This window comes from Manacus vitellinus, unplaced genomic scaffold (genome assembly GCF_001715985.3).
Source record: "Manacus vitellinus isolate BGI_N305 unplaced genomic scaffold, ASM171598v3 scaffold_19_pilon, whole genome shotgun sequence".
In the NCBI taxonomy this organism is placed as follows: Eukaryota; Metazoa; Chordata; class Aves; order Passeriformes; family Pipridae; genus Manacus; species Manacus vitellinus.
Genome location: NW_021939395.1, coordinates 9,964,178 through 9,981,249, shown reverse-complemented (window position 1 = coordinate 9,981,249; position 17,072 = coordinate 9,964,178). Strand labels below are relative to the sequence as shown.

The 17,072-nt window shown below is 39.5% G+C and overlaps 1 protein-coding gene across 2 annotated transcripts in view; it reads right to left on the bottom strand.

Annotated features, from left to right (window-relative positions):
• Window positions 1–9,942, bottom strand: part of KLHL13 (kelch like family member 13) — a 67,753-nt gene extending 57,811 nt beyond the window's left edge. The window contains exons 1-2 of one of the 2 annotated variants that reach the window (XM_018070742.2): window positions 9,878–9,942; window positions 2,379–2,437 (exon numbers count right to left, since the gene is read on the bottom strand). In XM_018070742.2, coding sequence (XP_017926231.1) covers window positions 2,379–2,398 — 20 coding nt within the window. In that variant the 5' untranslated portion in view covers window positions 2,399–2,437; window positions 9,878–9,942. The other variant, XM_018070740.2, reaches the window with a different exon arrangement.
• Between the last annotated feature and the right edge of the window lie 7,130 nt (window positions 9,943–17,072).

Below are 17,072 nucleotides of genomic sequence, written 5' to 3'. Positions count from 1 at the left end.
AAGGAACCAGTTCCTGCACATCTGCCCTCCAACAAGGACTAAACTCTATTCTATTCACAACTTCTTCCATTATATCTTACACACGTTCACCCTTGCAATAATCCCATAAGAACTCATGGAACTGGCCAGATAGATAACTACCTGTTATTGCAGCTACTAATGCTGACAGAGAGGAGTATTAATGTAGGCAAATCCCAAAACAGTGTCCACAGTGGGTGTCATTGGCTGAGAGCCTTATCCGCTCTCTTAAGCATCAGAGCACAACCTGACCCAGCCATATGCTGAAGACTGAAAAAGCTGACTGCTATGCAACTAAAAGGTCCTTAACAGCAGCCATCTGTACAAATTCATGCTAACCCCACAAAATAACTGCTGCCTATTTTACACAGAGCCTTTTCTGAAAATTACCACACTAAAATATAGTCAACAGCTGTAAATAAGCTCAAAGAAAAATGCATGTATTACCAGTAACTGTGGCATCACTACGAGAATATTTCACACTATGTAGATTGATATTTGGAACATTTATACCTGAACTATACTTCTTGTTTTAAAGCAAACAAACAAAAAAATCAATTTCCATTTTATTAAGCTGATAATTATATATAGATATCTTATTTTAAAAATAATGAAATAAATAATATTCCATATTATTGTTGCTACTCAGCCAACTGCAGCAAAGTCTTCATGGACTTTATCCACAAAAAAGTGATCTCAACATCATACAGTAAATCAAATCAACACTATCTCCTGGGTAAGTCAGCTGGATCAGCACAAGGATTTCTCCTGCTGCTTCATAAAGAATCCAGCAGCTGGCCAGGAGACTGTTAGAAAGAAATCCTCACGCAGCCTCCCTGAACTGGCAAGCAGGGCCTGAAAGAAGCCAAGGGAAAGATGACTACAAGCCAACATTATCTTGAAGCAGATTTTCTCTTGACTGAAAGCAACACAGACTTTCAAATCAGGCACTATTTGCAGACACTGAACAAGAATGAGGAAATTAAGCATTAATGACAATTTTTTTTAAAGTAGTTCCTAAACTAATCAAAAAACCATATCTAAGAAAATTTGCAAAGGGCTCCAGGATGAGGAAAGCCTAAAAATAATTTAAAAATCTTTTTCTTAGATAAAGGCTACAAAAAAGGCAAATCCCAGGTAAAAACCCAAACTGTTTCCCTACCTAAAAGTTTAAGCAATTACTAGTCTATTATAATAAAAGGATTTTTTTTTTAATTTAAGAAAAAAAAAATTCATTGTGTAGCTTTAATGCTACAAATGTAGAAAAACCCAGAAATCAAGGTGCCTGAGGTAAGAGCAGTTCTTCTAACTTGAGCTCTTCTGTGACAAGAAAAGCACTGAAGTTGTCCACAAAGGCACCATTCTCCTAAAACAATTATCATTAGAACAAAGCAGTAGCTCCAGAATATCAAAGCCTATGGTTTAAAAGAAAGCACTCAAGACCACATAACTCATATTTTACTTACATAAACAACAGTAAAAAAAAAAAAAAAAGGCACAAAGACTGTCACGGAAAATTGTAAAATAACATGCTGCTTTAATTCACAACTGTTACTGGAAATCTGGAAAAAAAAAAGGAAACACTGGGATTAATTACCCCAAAGGAATGAGCTGACTGATGAGCCTACAGCACTAGAAACACAGCATATTTATGGAATCAATTTGAAAAGTAAGACATTGCATTACCTAATTGTGATCTCTAAAAATGACCTTTTTTCCACGAAAGCAAATCCTTTAAGTACTTATTTAGGTACAGTTATATTCTGTCATAGAGGTTCTTCCTTTCCTGTAATATTTTAGGAGTGTAGTTTACATTTATGATCCCAGAATATTGTTGTGTTCCAGCACACAAGAACTGAAAACTTTCAGGAAAGCTTCTATTCACTGCTACTATTCCCATCATCTTTATGGCAAATATATCAGACTTGCAGTCAAAATTGGACAAGGACAATACAGTGTTAATAACCTGACATGCAGAGTAAGCTTCCATAAGTTCCAAACCAAGTTAACACTACTGAAGGTTCCCCATATACACAATATCGAGGGTTTTACTGCTATCTAGAACACTTTGAGCAGTCAACAGTAGAAGTCTTTGGTAGACTGATCACTACAGACAAGGTGGACATCATGGTTAATCATTCATGAAAAAAAATATTCTGTTGCTCAGTCTTCCAGCTCCTCATTTCCACAATCAGCTTTGTCTGTGGGTTCCATGAAGGGCTCCCTATTCACAGCTTTCCAGACCCCAATGAAACTGTTAGATAAATAGCACACTTATTCTAAGTTACAGAATTAAAAAAAATAAATAATTTCCACATTAGCATTTTGGGCTTTTTAGAAAACACATGTCAGTTACTCACAAAGTGTCTCTCCACATCATCTCTGACAAGCGGAAATACCTCCTCTGTTCTTCATGCACCTGTAGTCAAACAGAAAAGAACTGAAGCAGAGTCACAGACAGACATCCCCAAATAGCACCTGCCTCTCAGATCCCATGGGTTTTCACAAAACAAACCAAGATTTGTTCCAAACATTCACACACAATATATCTTTTTTCTAAATTTCACTAACTGTCTCTGGTAAAAATACAGAGATAAAGGAGCACAAAAGCAAGAAAACTGCTTCTTGTTTACATGCCTTATGCTGCTCTTTGCTGTGGAAACAAGGATGAATTATGAAAACTAATCAAGTGAACAGAGTACATGCCCTAGATTTTTCAAATAATCTCTTGGTTTAACCCAGTTGTTCCTGAGCCTGCCTATCCCATGAACAATTTACTAAAATGGAAGCTGTGACTCATTAAAGCCACCTTTTAAGAGGGAGAAAAATAGCTCAAACTATTTATGTGCAAGATATAATGACATTAATTTGCACGGAAGAGGCCAAAATCTTAATGAGTTCCATTTTTAAGATCTAATAAAGTTGATAAACCCCTTGTTTATTTTTTTCTGTCTCAAGAGTACATCTTACAGTCTTTAACTAAAATGAAAGACTATAGACTATATTCTGGTTCGTGAACTTCTACTTCCACTTGAAAGGGCAGTGAAGAAGTTGTAGCATTTCCATTTGCTGACACTATTTGTCAGCGAGCATTGACAAATATAAAGTATGCAAGACCCTTGAAAAGAGGCACACTTCAGATTTTTGGTCTTATATTTTACATTTATAAACAGAAGTGAATGATCAAAATTTAGTAGCTGTATGAATTGGATATTTCTTTAAAGCAATTTGCTATTAATTCACAGACCAAAGCAGAAATTCCTATTTCTTAGTCAATACCTTTAATATACAAAAGAAAGCTTGTATTTTTAAATGCAGTCACAAAAGAGTAAATCAATGTAACAGTTTTGAAATAACGGGTCATTTTATACATAACAGAAACGAGAAGCTTCCCCAAATCATCCTCTCCCCTCCAGCTGCTTTTGTACCATGAACAATAAAATTCTGACTTCAGAGAATAAGACACAAGCACTCCTAATTAAAGAGCCTGTCTAAAATCTTATTTTGCTAAGGCAAATTTAGACATTTAGTGGAAAGAAATCACACATGGAATTTGTAAGCATAAATTATAAATTCAGTATTTGCTTTGCAATACTTTAAACATGCCACAACTGAGGCAGCATCAAACAGAATTGTTTAGCAGCATCTAACTTGCCCACTCCCTCCCACTGATGCTACAGCAGCTGGTAGAATAAGGTGGTTCTTAACTCCTGGCATTGCTGCACCTCAGGACATCCTCATTTCAAATAAACTTCAGGTTTTCTTCTGTTAAAGAAGTCTGCTGAGTAAATAGAACATGTTTTATCTGTCCTCCAACAAAAAACTGATATGTTTAAAAAGTACCATATACACATGAATTGCTTTCCTACCATCACTCAGTGATTTGTGAAGCCCTACAGGATGTGCAGTGTGGTTAAAGCAGTTAGGATGGATACTGCAGTCTCAGTCCTTAATTTACCATCCTGTGGGCATTGCAAAGGCTTCTCTAATGAGACCAATACATTACACAGCAGTATAAAGGGATCAAAAAAATTCCATGTTAAAATAGAATTTTTGATACTTAGAAAAGTTTTAGTTAACTTTCACCTTTATCAGTAGAGCTTCTATCATCCTCACCACTGATTCTACATTCCCAGCATAGAAATATGAGAAATTCACACCTCCACTTACAACCCTACAGCTGCTCACTATGGTCACAGACAGGACAAATCTGATCACCAGCAGGAACTTGCATCCCCCTGCCAGGAGCTGGAGGCTGAATTTCACACTGCTGTGCAAGTTCCTCAGATCTCTGGTTTGCTGCTGCTGTTACATTTTGCCATCATTCTTTTGGAAATTCAAAAAGAAGTATATATATTTTTGAATAATGATTCATTTCCTATATAAACCATTACATTTGTTTTAACAATCTTCAGTCTGAATTCAGGAAGGCAATTTAAATGGGATGTGGTTAAAACCCATGTAAAATTGTTCAGCATTAAATTACTTCTAATTCCAACTTCACAAAATAAGTAAAAACACTACATCCATTGGTCATATGCCACTGAACACAACTCACATAGTGAATTTCCATGCCCTGTGGAAACGTTTCATTTTTATGACTATGTTTCCTCTGTCAGAAAGTTCCAGATTATTCAGGGTTGATAGTGCACACAGCTAATGTAGGTTACTTGTATCAGTTGCAGTCAGCTCTTCAGAAACAACAGCAAATTAGTGACAAGACATGCCAAAGAGTGCAGAATAAAGCGTGCAGGGTACAGTCTAGGAAGACATTAAATGAACAAGTCCACACATCCTCAGGGGCCAACATGAGCATACAGGGAACATGAGGAACACTCGTCAGACCTCAGCAAACACATCATTCCTACAGCAGGGAAGTAGTTTCCACACGGTGCTCAGAAAGCACAAAGCTGGCAGATGCTGGGATTGAGCCTGACCTACCATAGTAATACCATCCTTCCTCCAGCACAGCAGTCAACGTGAATCAAAAACATAACAAAACACAACTGCTGAAAAACAGACTGGTCACCAAATCCACAGGGAGCAAGAGGCTGAATTCTAGCCCAGGAACACCAATGAAGGACACAGTCCCATGTACCTATCACATGCCTACCTTGTGCTGAACCCCACAAACCATCCAGCTGCACAGTCCAAGAGCAAACAGCTGTCAGAGGGAAAGCAGAGCCCAGCACAGCCAGCACTGCCTCCCATCAGAGGAGCAAGGAGATCCCACTGTCCTGGCAGCGGCCGCACGTCCCCGGCACCCGCTCAGCAAAGGGTAGAGGAGAGAGAGCAGCACTGACCCTTTCAGCAGCAGCTGCTCAATTCTGACAAACTATACCCTTAAAGAACTGCTTTAAGCTCTAAATAAGTAACAATATGAAAGTCTCCCTCTAAATACCGAGAAGTATGTGCCTAAAAAAGCATTATTATTAAAAGTCGGATGTAGACTAGCCTGATGCAGGCAGTTTTCAGTGTGAACTTTGTACACATTTCTGGAGGTCAGCACAGCCTCCCCGTTTTTATAACAGGCATCAGAGTTGCATTACCCAAGAGCAGCATTAACCTATATCAAATATCACCTGATAATCAATAATTAACAAGTAGAATCATGACTAATTCCACCCACAAGCTAGAAGTATATAAGTACTTAAACATTTTCAGTAAAAATCAAGTCCAGACACAAAAGAAACCCCATACTATAGACTACACAAAATACAACTTAAGCAACAATTTACTTTAGTCAGCCAAGGCACTGCATTTTGAAAAACTCAGTGTCACAAAGGAAGCCAACAAACTGTCAAAGTTATACTCTAGGTAGCAGAACAGATCTTATCCTAATAGAAATTTAGTAATTGTATGAAGTAAAGTTTTACACACAAAAAGCAGCGCTCATTAACTGCAATTATAGAATGGTCTTTGCTAATGTAATTAAAAATATGTTTGATAAAAGTTTTATTCAACCTGTTTTAGGAACACAAAACAAGCTCAGCATGCTCATACAACCTTAGAAGTCTTCAGGAATATTATGTATAAAAACCCAAGCTTCTTGGTATGGTATTTCTCTCACACAGCAAGAGAAAACAATTCCCTGAAGCAGACTGAGCCATTAATACACTGCATATAAATCACACCCAAGTAAAACACCTGCAGTTTAAAAGGGTACCATAGGCAAGAGGAAAATGCTACATTGGATAGCTGCACTATCAATCCTAGACTGGATGCCCCTATATTATGCTCTCAACACTGGGAGCTTCAGCAGTTACAGTATAGCATAATCCAGCCCCAAGGAACGAATGGACTTCTCTCCCATTTAGGTTGAGCCTTAAAAATACCATCTCCACACACAGTGATCCCAGCCAGGGACCAAAGGAGGGCGGGGACAAGGTTGCAGATGACACACCACAAGGACAGTGAGTTTAAGATGTCAGCACAAGGAGGGGACAAGGATCCAGCAGGGACCAGTGTCCCAAAACACCGGAAAGCACAAGCAAGACAAGCCAGCTGCCTGCCAGAGCCACAAAGACCTGACAGGTTAATAACTCTCCTGGGCTCACATCAGCTCTGTTCCTTGGACAGCAGCACAGACAGTCTCTTCTGCCCTTGGCTCAAACATCTGCACCATCTCATCATCCCCAGCTGCAGCTCCAAGCATCACTCAGAGCTGTGTACAGCACCCAGATGGTCTGGCAGTGGCAGCTGCTGTTGTCCTCTTACTGCCACTCCTCCAGCCACAATCCAGAGCAGGTCTCCAGCAATGGCAACACCCATATTCCTGTTTGTCTGTGTCCAGATGATAAAGTATCTTTCCAGGCCACTCCTCCACTAAAGGCAATGTGGGCTTCTGCCTCTGTGGTTATGACTGGAGGAAGGTTTTAAATCATTATCTCACAAAAGCACTGAAAGTACAAAGTTACGACTCTTAGCCTAAATGGATTGCTTCCATTTGCCAGCAGCTCCATTCTGGGGAGTGCGTGCCACAGATCTAGAGGCATCAGCTACCTACTGTTCTAGAAGAGTTAGTGAAAAGGCCAGTTCACATCACACTGAAAAGAAGTGATAAAAACAGGAAGTAAAATCCCATGAAGCTTCCTAGTAAAACAATGTACACTTCAGCAGACTGAAATCTTCCACTCTTCAGAAGTGACTTCTGGATAGCCAGCATACACTACCTAACAATAAAAGCAAAAAGGCCTAAAATGAGAAAGCCCACTTTCTCATTTTGTGCTGTAAAACCTTTTGATGCCCTCTCCAATATCACACCCCATCAGGTGTGTGATATCAGAACCACCTGCGTCACTGAGAAACTGAATCCTTGTATTTCCTTATTGCTACCATTCAAGTATCCATGTGACAAACCACCTTGGAATCACTTTCCACTCAACTTCAAGCCTTCCCACCTGCTGTTACTTTCATCAAAAATGTCCTTTACCTGCAGGCATCACCTAAACCACAACCCTGGGAGATGAAAAATCTACATATGCAAATAAAGGCCTGGGAAAAATGCTCCTAGACCAAGTTAAGTCAGCAGGATTTCAAACTCCAATCACCGTCAGCAAGCTTACTAATTTTGGAGTGCTGTTACAGGTGAAGATGGAAGCTAAGGGAACACCAGGCTGCAGGTCAACTTAAAGGCATTACTTTTCCTTTATTTTCCACAGCTATTTTGAGCAGATCTTAAAAGGACACTACCACTGAACTCTAGGTCAGAAATGTATCCAGAGCACAACACAGCTCACACCTCTCACTGCCTTATCAGAAGCCACACAAATTACATGAGACACGAATAAGATGCAATTTACGTGCTAGTCGTTTACCTTTAGTTAATAGCATGTAGATGTTTTCTAACATGACAGCTTTAATAGCAAAATGAGATTTGGTTTTCTGATGCTACTTGTCCTACAAGTGGACATCAAGTACCTCCCAAACACAAAGATCTTGAACACCAGTACAGCAACACTCCAGCTTTTTTGGCTCCAGTAACCACCTCAAAAGAAAAGTCAGAAAAGAAGCCACACCACTTTTAGATAAATGACTGGCAGGGAACAAAAAGCCCAAGATCATTCCAGATGTCTTAATTTGTACCGAGAATCATTTCCACCCTTAAAATTTGTTTCTTAATAATCCCTAATAAGTGATTATTCTCTGACATTACATAATTTGTTCTCAACTTCACGAGAAATGACAGGGTTTTGTCAGAGCAGATCTGTGGAAAGCAAAGTTCCTTCTCTTACCTTTCGAACAGTGAATTTGCTGAATTGCACATAAAGTTCAAAATGAAGGAATGTTTTACCTCCAGCAGCACAGCTTAAATCGTTAGCTCAGTCAATCCATGATCAGAAAAAGTAAACTGAAGCTTTAGCTACATTCTGGTAAGATTTCAACGCTATTTAATAATCTACAAATACACACATTTATCTTTTTCAAGTAAGCTGGACAAACTTCTCAAAAAGCCAAAAGCAATCAGTCTTACCAGAATCTCCTCGCGCTACATCACTACTTTGTACAAAGAACTAAATGGTTTTGTCAGCTGTTCTAATAACTGACATAAGGCTCTGTAATTTGGTCTACAACAATTTAACAATTATTTTCATCAAAGGAGAGTTCTGAGATTTTCAAGATATTAGCAGTGCCTAACATCAAGCATATAAACCAGCTTTTGAAAGCCTTGGGAGAAATACTACTTCCATGGAAGAATTAAACATGACATGGTCAGAGTTCTAAAAAAGAAAGTGAAGTATTTTTTCATTTGAATATTTGCATATTAAGTATTTATACTGCTGTGAAGAGTTTAGCTACAAGAGTTTTCATGAGATGTACATTTCCAATCAACTATATCCAAATCATAATTTGTAACAATACAAAAGTCTTCTAATTTCTGTGCCAGTGAAGGCTGACAAATAGTGTAAATTTTCAGCAGACACTGTTGATGCTTTACAAACATGCTACTCACCCACACAGTCTCTCATAAGTCATCTATTTTGTACTGGGAAAATTAATCAGAATAATTTTCAGTGCATCACTTTAAGGATGCCTACTGCAACATCTGGAAAAGGCTATTTAAAGAACACAGAGCATGTACATACATATTTATGTATCCTTCAAACTAGAAAGTCTCAGGCTACCAACAACACAAAAATATCTGAATATTTTGATCAACACTCGAGAATATCTTTAAAGCTGTCTGCTGTCTGTTAAATCAACATCTATTAAACACTAAGTTTCATATAAGGAAAACACCAAACAAAAGTCAGACACGAAAGCTCAGACCAAAGACCTAATGAGCCAAGCTCCCTGTCTAACAGCAGTCCATTCAAGAGCAGTGAGAATGAAACAACACAGCTTCCCTCAGCCAGTGTTTTAGGGACTTCCTCCCTCAAACTGCACCTGGAATTCAGGCTTTAGTACTTCACAATTCACTTTTTTCTTCCACTAATTTGTCTAATCACACTTCACTCTAATTTGCATTCAAGATATCCCATGACAGTGGAGTCTCGATATAATTATACACAAGGTAACAAAGGAGTCTCACAATATAATTACACATTACAGGAAAGCATCCTTCAGATACCACCTCAATAATTTCCTAATGCACCACCCACAGCAGCTTCCCACTTCCAGTGCCATAGCGACTGCAGCGACTTCCCCGTTACTGTTTCCCAAAGAATGCTCCCCTACTGATCCACCCCTCTGACCTACTGTACTGCCTCTTTACTGCATGAAAAGCTGGGAGCACCTCCACACTGAGCTACACAATGTCTTGCCAAGCTGTGTTAATTGAACAGGAACAGTTTCACTGGGATTTAGTCATTAAAAGAAAATTATTATTTGCATACACAAAGCATCTCAACTTTCTTACTGTTCATGGCAGGATCCCAGGGCTATGTTTCGCCATTCCCAAGTAGTCCAGGTAAATTTTGACATCTAGAACAAGGTTTGGGAAGAGAAAAAAAATTGTCACACACGTTTGCACACTATTATTCACTGTAGATGATATTTTAAAGAACTGCAGGATAGAGCATCTCCAACAGAGTTAACTATTGGCTTCTGAAGCTCTTTGAGCTCTATCTCCAGCATGAGCGGAAAATTGGATGGCCCCACTTCTTGCCTGAAGAGAAAGTTCCCATAACTCACTAAAAATCTGTGGCATCCTGCTCTTTTCCACATATATGGAGCATTTCATACAGAATTCTGCAAGATCACAGCTCCAAATAAAAACTAATTTCAACAACCGTGCAGAAGAAAAAACGTCAGAGCTAATTTTTGCTTTGAAGCTACTCAGGCAGTCACCCTCTCAGAAGTACAGCCACCATTTTATGTAAATCACTAAATGCATACAAGTCACAGGAGATACAGAATTAATACCTTGCATCATGATCCTAAGCCAAGCATGCTTTTCATAAATCCCCCCCCCAACAGGAAGCTCTGGTTGGACTTGCAAAGGGAGCACCAGTCACAGTGAAGTTGAAAGAGCACAAAGTTACAGTGAAAAGTCATCTTACCAGCCATGAACAATGGGACAGAGGGATTTAGGAGGGGACAATGCATTTCCTTTTAATGCTGAAAAGATAGCATGTCCAATTGCAAAGGAAAACAGCAAGCAGTTACCCCAAACCACAAGGAGTCATTTGCAATGGCAGTCGTTTTAATTCATTCTAACATAAAGCAGAGTAAGGAAATACTGGCAATGATGCTGCCAGCTTTTGTTTCCTCTGCATTTCCTCTCAGAAAAGAAAAAAACTGAAACATTACACTTGGCAACTCATATTCTCACATTCAGTTACTACCAATAAGTGACAGTCACTTCTCTAATTCAATGAACAAACAATATTTTTTCCATTAAAAGCCCTTGCCAATCTGAAGTTATTCATCCAGTTAAAACAATAAAACAATCCTAACAACAAAATCACATAGGAAAGCACAGGTTCTGATCTTGGGATCAGAAGCACTATGAGACATTCAAACTTCTTAACCAAAACAAGGGGCTTACCTGAAGATGAGCAGCTATTGCAGTCTTATTTCATGAAGCTTTCTTCCTTTCCTTTTTGTCAAATTATTTTACTTTTTATATATGCATATCTATGCATGGTAGTGATCAGAAAGACCCATATTTTGGAATTAAAACATTACTGTGTCAGGAATGACACACGCAATTTATCAGGAAGCCTCTTACACAGGTTGTTTTGGTGAAGAAAGCCAAAAAGACAAGTTAGAAAGTAGCTTCTGGTGGCAAGAAGCCCTCTAAAACTGGGAGTAGGATCCAGGCTTCCCACCATCCCCTGAAAGCATTTGCATAACCTGCGTCTCGGCAAGGCTGTGTCAGGCTGCCCCAGTGACACACACAAGCCTTACAGAGGAGGGCCTTGTGAAAGGCCCTCAGTAATGAAAATCTCAAACAATGTCAGACTTGTTAGACACATCTGGGATGGCACCGAAACAATAAAGCCAATACAAAGATAGCATTTTTTCCTCCAACCCACTCATTTTTTCCTCCTCCCATTTCTTTTTCCACCATTATTTATTCTTGACTCCTTGTTCGGGACCGTAAAGCGTTGCCATGCAACCTCTTATCTTGTACATTCGCATTTTCTGGCCCAACTCCCTCCTACCATTAATTTTACTAATGAATTAACAGTCTGAACTAGTAGTGGGAGCTGGTTACAACCACAACATGGACTTTTCTGTGAGCACGTGGGGAAGACAGGACAGTGCTGCAGAGTAGCACTACCCCACGTGCCACAGCACCTGGCATCTCTGCCATCCCCTGCATCCCCATGAAACATGTCTAAATTTAACCACTTCTTTCACTCCACACCAGGAGATCACTATAGATTAACCAGAAAATACACTCATTCCCTAAGAGGATGATGAATTGAGATTTTCTTACTTCAGCTGTAATCACAGGGTTATTTGCAGGGAGAAGCCACATTCCCACCTGCAGAGCAGCCCATTAATTTGTGAACCTCTACCCTCCTCTGGGTACAGCTGTGCCAGGGAAGAGCTCAGCACCTTCATCTGCTTGTCCCTGCTCTCTGCCAGAAGGCTCCAGCTGAGCTGCTCTTAAGTACTTTCTAACCTATTTACTCAGGATCAAGCGATACAAAGAGTGATTATTTAGGCTGTTTAAACCACTCCAGCTTATTTTGGTTGGCATTCTGCACAAGAGCTCATATAAATGTCTGAGTGACAGAGGTAAGGTTTACAACCCCCTTACTGAAATATTTCTTCCTTCTACAAACTGGGAACAATAGCCAACAGCAAAGAAAGCCAACAGCAGACAAGAAATCCCGGCCATCATCTCAAAAGAAACTAGGGCTGCTGGCACATTCATCTTCACCCAAGAAATCAATTTTAAGAGGAGGGCAAGTCTAGCTTACATCTGCTCAGCCCTTTCCAGGGAAGTAATTTCACCAGGCTCTCAGAGGACACATAACTCTGAGCTCCATGAGCAGGTACAGCCATGTGAGCACACCTACAATAACACTGCACACAAGCCTCTGCCCTTGAAGGAAGGCTGGTAAAGGAAGGAAGATGCTGGTAAAGTCCACCAAATTGCCTTAAGGCTACAAGTTTTGAAAGAGAAAAATGCTACCACCACAGGCTAGAGTTAGACCACATGCTTACTAAGATGATACCAACAATGTTAACAGTTCTTTTATTCAGTTGTACCCATCCCACAAACCGCAGGAAAAAAAAAAACAGTGGAAGAAAGTCTACAGTAGCATAGTATGGTTTGGGAACAGAAACTGCCTTTTTGTTCAGCACATGTGAGGCACTATCATACCAAGGTCTTGGTGCATCACTGTGGCTCCTAAATACAATCAGGTACATACATAAGCTAGAATATTAAGAAAAACAAAAATAAGGAATTGTGGTAGGAACAGAAAATGTGAGGGTGCCCTATCTTCTTGCTAAAAAGAGATGCCAGAGAGTTCTACCATGGTCCATTTAGAGCCTCACTGCAAACTTCTCCAAACATTCAAATTTACATTAAGATAAGTTACTAAACCATTCCTAAAAAAGATTAGCAAAGATACTGGCCAGGCTCTCTTGTATCAAGTGATATCACCAACATCACTGAGATAAATGATTGAGTTAATGGCAGTTCCACCAACTCCAAGACAGGTGATAACATGGTCATCTCATTTCTCTTATCCTTTAAATAAAAAAACTCCCCATCTGGACATTAAGGACAAGATTTTCAGACTCGGAGTTAAAATACGGATCACAAACTCCCCACACCGGTCCTTTTGCCACTAAAGATATCAGTGTTTGGTACTGTCCAAGCCTAAGGAAGAACAGTGACAGTGAATGTTTGCTGTTCCGCCCCCGTGACAAATGTGAGCAACCACAAGACACAGGTCGGATTTGCACAGCCCCAAGGGAGAGGTGTAAGACAGCTCAAGCAGTCTAGTAAATTCAACATTGCTGAATTATCTAGATTTGTCCTTCAATTCTTTTGTCCTAATTTCCAGTTCGAATGTATAAGCTTGCAAACTCTTTCGTTTATCTCTCTCACAGGACATACACCCTGACGGAAAAACTTTAATTCCACTGTATAAAAACAAGCTTAGAACAGCAAACACAACAGCCCAGATTAAGTTTCTAGCTGTAAAATCATTGCTATATTATAAATTCGACAGTAAAGAAAATAAAACTGGTAACACTCTGCTCCTGTTAAAAGCTTCCAATGTAAACAGGCGATGAAATATAGTTGTTAATAAGTGTCAGCAATACAACCTCACGTGTATTTTGTAACTTGCAGTTGCTACTACTTAAAAAGTTACTAACATTGAGTTTATGATCAGGGACAGGAGTGGTAGGGATAAACTATTAACACAAGTTTCCTACAACTCTGGCACTGTGGTGGAGAATCAGCTTCTAAAAAATATATATATATATATATATATATATATATATTATATATATAATTATATACACACACACACAGAATACATTCCAGCGTCTGTAGGACTCTGGTGCCACTCGTGGCTTTCTTTAAATAACGGATGTGCTACTCACTTCCTCTGTTCTATTCAAAATCTGTGGGCAGCCATAAATTTGCCCAGAACCACGTGTGTTTCATAACACAGGCTGCTTGAGATTCAGGCACTGACAAGTCAGAAGTTGACAAGGCAGAAGAGCAACCCCATTTCTCCCTCTCCCTTCAAGAGCCAGATAACACCCATGAGCTGGAAGCAGGACCGTGTTTGAATTCTCCAGAGCGGAGACAAAAGTTTTCCCCCTACCTTAATGTAGTGCAGAATGCACACTTTAATGTAAACATTTACCTGAAAATACAAATTTATGCATTATGATAATTCAGCTCCTTCACAGATGGAAAACTAGCTGGAAAACAGCAGTCCCAGGGATAGCTCTTTAAAGGCATCTGGAAACATGATTAGTTTGAAGTGGGAGCACTGACTGCCCTTGCTGAGGTGAAAGATGCTTCACCCCCAGCATGTGCTGGAAGAAGCTGTGCTGCTTTCCCTTCATTCCTGCTTCTACCTGTGAGAGCAAGGTGTAGCCACAGGGTGAGTTAGCAAACTGATAACTACAGCACTGAGTGGGTAAGTTTCCCATGAGATAAGTAGCATGGAAGAAATCACCCTGCAATCACACAAGCATTAGCTCTGCCAACAGAGCTGCAGCAGATCGGGGGACAAGGCAGGACCACCCAGAGGTGCCTCTGATGAGGTACCTGCAGCACCAAACTGCCTCCAAAGCCTCCAGCATCAGACTCTGCCCTCCAAGTGTGAATCTTCTAGTTAATTTTCAATCCATAACAAGTTTATGAAGAAGTTTAAAATTTAAAAAAAAATTTCGCATTTATTTCTTACAGAATTATTTAAATATGTAGAAAACATACTACAAAATCATGTATGACTGAAATGGAACTTCAACTTTCAAGAGCTGGGGTTTGTGCCAGTACAGTAAAAACCTGCTGGATATTTCAGATCATCATCTTAGCATACTGCTGGATATTTCACATTAGCATTATCAGATAAGGTCAGTTATTCCAAAGAATCAAAGTTCTCACAATGCTAAATTAAATGCATGTGGCACACATTCAACTTAAACTAGAACAGACCACTCACATGGAGATCCCAAAGAACAATCAGGAAAAAGGAACTGGGTTGAAATTCACATGTTTATCCTTGCTTTCCCCGACCTATACGATTCTAATAGTTAATCATTATTACTCATACACCTCAAAAATTCTACCGAATTTTTTCATTACATGGCACCTCACCTTTTTCATAACAACAGTTTGCACTTGACCAGATAGAGGTGTTAATCAAACCCATTTTCCACAGAACATGGTTTTCATTTGCCATGATGCTAAATCCTGGTCTGTGATTTCTGAGTAGCAGACTGATAAAATCAGTTTATTTTCCTCACCAAGAATAAAGGAATTAAGTTTTTCCCTTGCTTCCCTGCAAAGATGGAAATTTACATTCATAACAGGACTAATATGATGAGAGGCTGAGCACTGCATTATTTGTTAAAACATGTACTTTTAAGTCCTCCGAGCAAAGACAGGCACTCAAGTCACTCCGCCCCGGTTTTAACCAGGAGACCCATGAAACACATTCCCATAAGCTTTGTGCCAACTGTTTTTCTTCTTGCCTGGTGGAACAGCTTAGACAGGACCTCTGTCCTAAAGCAGCTTACACCTCCCACCTCCAGGCAAATAAAGAGACTTCCAAGAGGCAAGACAAACAAGTAGGTACACCAGCAGGCAGGAGCCAAAGCAAGGTGCCTGACATCACAGGTAAATGGTCCTGCTGCTTTGCCTACTGACAACCAGTTCTGCTTCTGGTCCCATCCACACCTGCACAAAAACATCAGCAGTTTTGCCCTTTGATAGCCTTCCATGTGCATCACTGCCCAGGCACTCTCCAGAGCAGGGGCCCTTAAAAAGGGAGAGCAAAACGCACAACCTGACAGTCCAAGCAGGCACCTGCTAAGACTGATGCTCCTGAATATGGAAATGGGGAAGGTCTTAAGTTTTCCCCAAAATTTAAGCAACTGGAAGTCGGGGCAAAGGCTCTGAGAACTTCTCCGAAAGCAAAACTTCTGTTCACAATCTATTTTCATTTCTCCTTTCACCTGTACATAAGCTTTCTCACATTTTAAAATATTTCACAGTAAAGAAACCAAGCAGAATAGCTTCAAAAATGGAGAGTGTGTTGGCCTTGCCAAACAACTCTCACATTTCACAACTACAGAACACACCACCAAGCAGCTGCATCAATCACAAAGAAGTTAAAACAAAAGCCCCAAGGAATCATATGACCATTGTCATTAGTATTAACAAAGCACCGTTTCCACAAAAGGAAACAAAATTACATATTTCCTACAGCAAGTTTAAAACAAAAACATTGATAACACAAATCAGGCATCAAAGACATCAAATTCATTACAGGACACTGAACATTGAAAATCACTAAAATTTTCTGACTGTTAGTCTTCTGAAATACACAGGCCAATTAAAGAAGTCAGGTTTAAATTTGCAAGCTCCTCTTAGGTTTGAACAGATCCCTTCCTAACCCATAATCCAAAAGATATCTTCAGGAAATACACTTCTGAAACAGTCTTGTCACCAATACCAAGTCACACATTCCAATTCCCTGTATCTCCCATCCCAACACACTCACAGCCTGGTTCCCTCGTCAGAACAGGATACAGGCTGTCCACACTATATGGCATAGGCATGCTTTTCCCACAAAACATCTACTACTGTGCAAAGCCCTCAGAGATAAAGTTTTATGAAAATAATTCAGATGAAACTGGAAAATTTATCAATGTCTCTGAATACCCACTGAAAGCATGCCTTTGTTTCCAGAGACTACAATCTAATATTGTTTAATTACTTCATAGTTTTTCAAAGACACTTTGCTTAGGGATAGGAAATACACCGAGGAAAGTTTCTTCCACAGTAGTGTTTTTAATTCAATTTTAAAGTTCTAATATCCCAATTTTAATAAACCTGTTCTGTCACAAATAGTTAAAAAGAAAAAAAAAATTGTCAGTATTCTGACAATGCAATA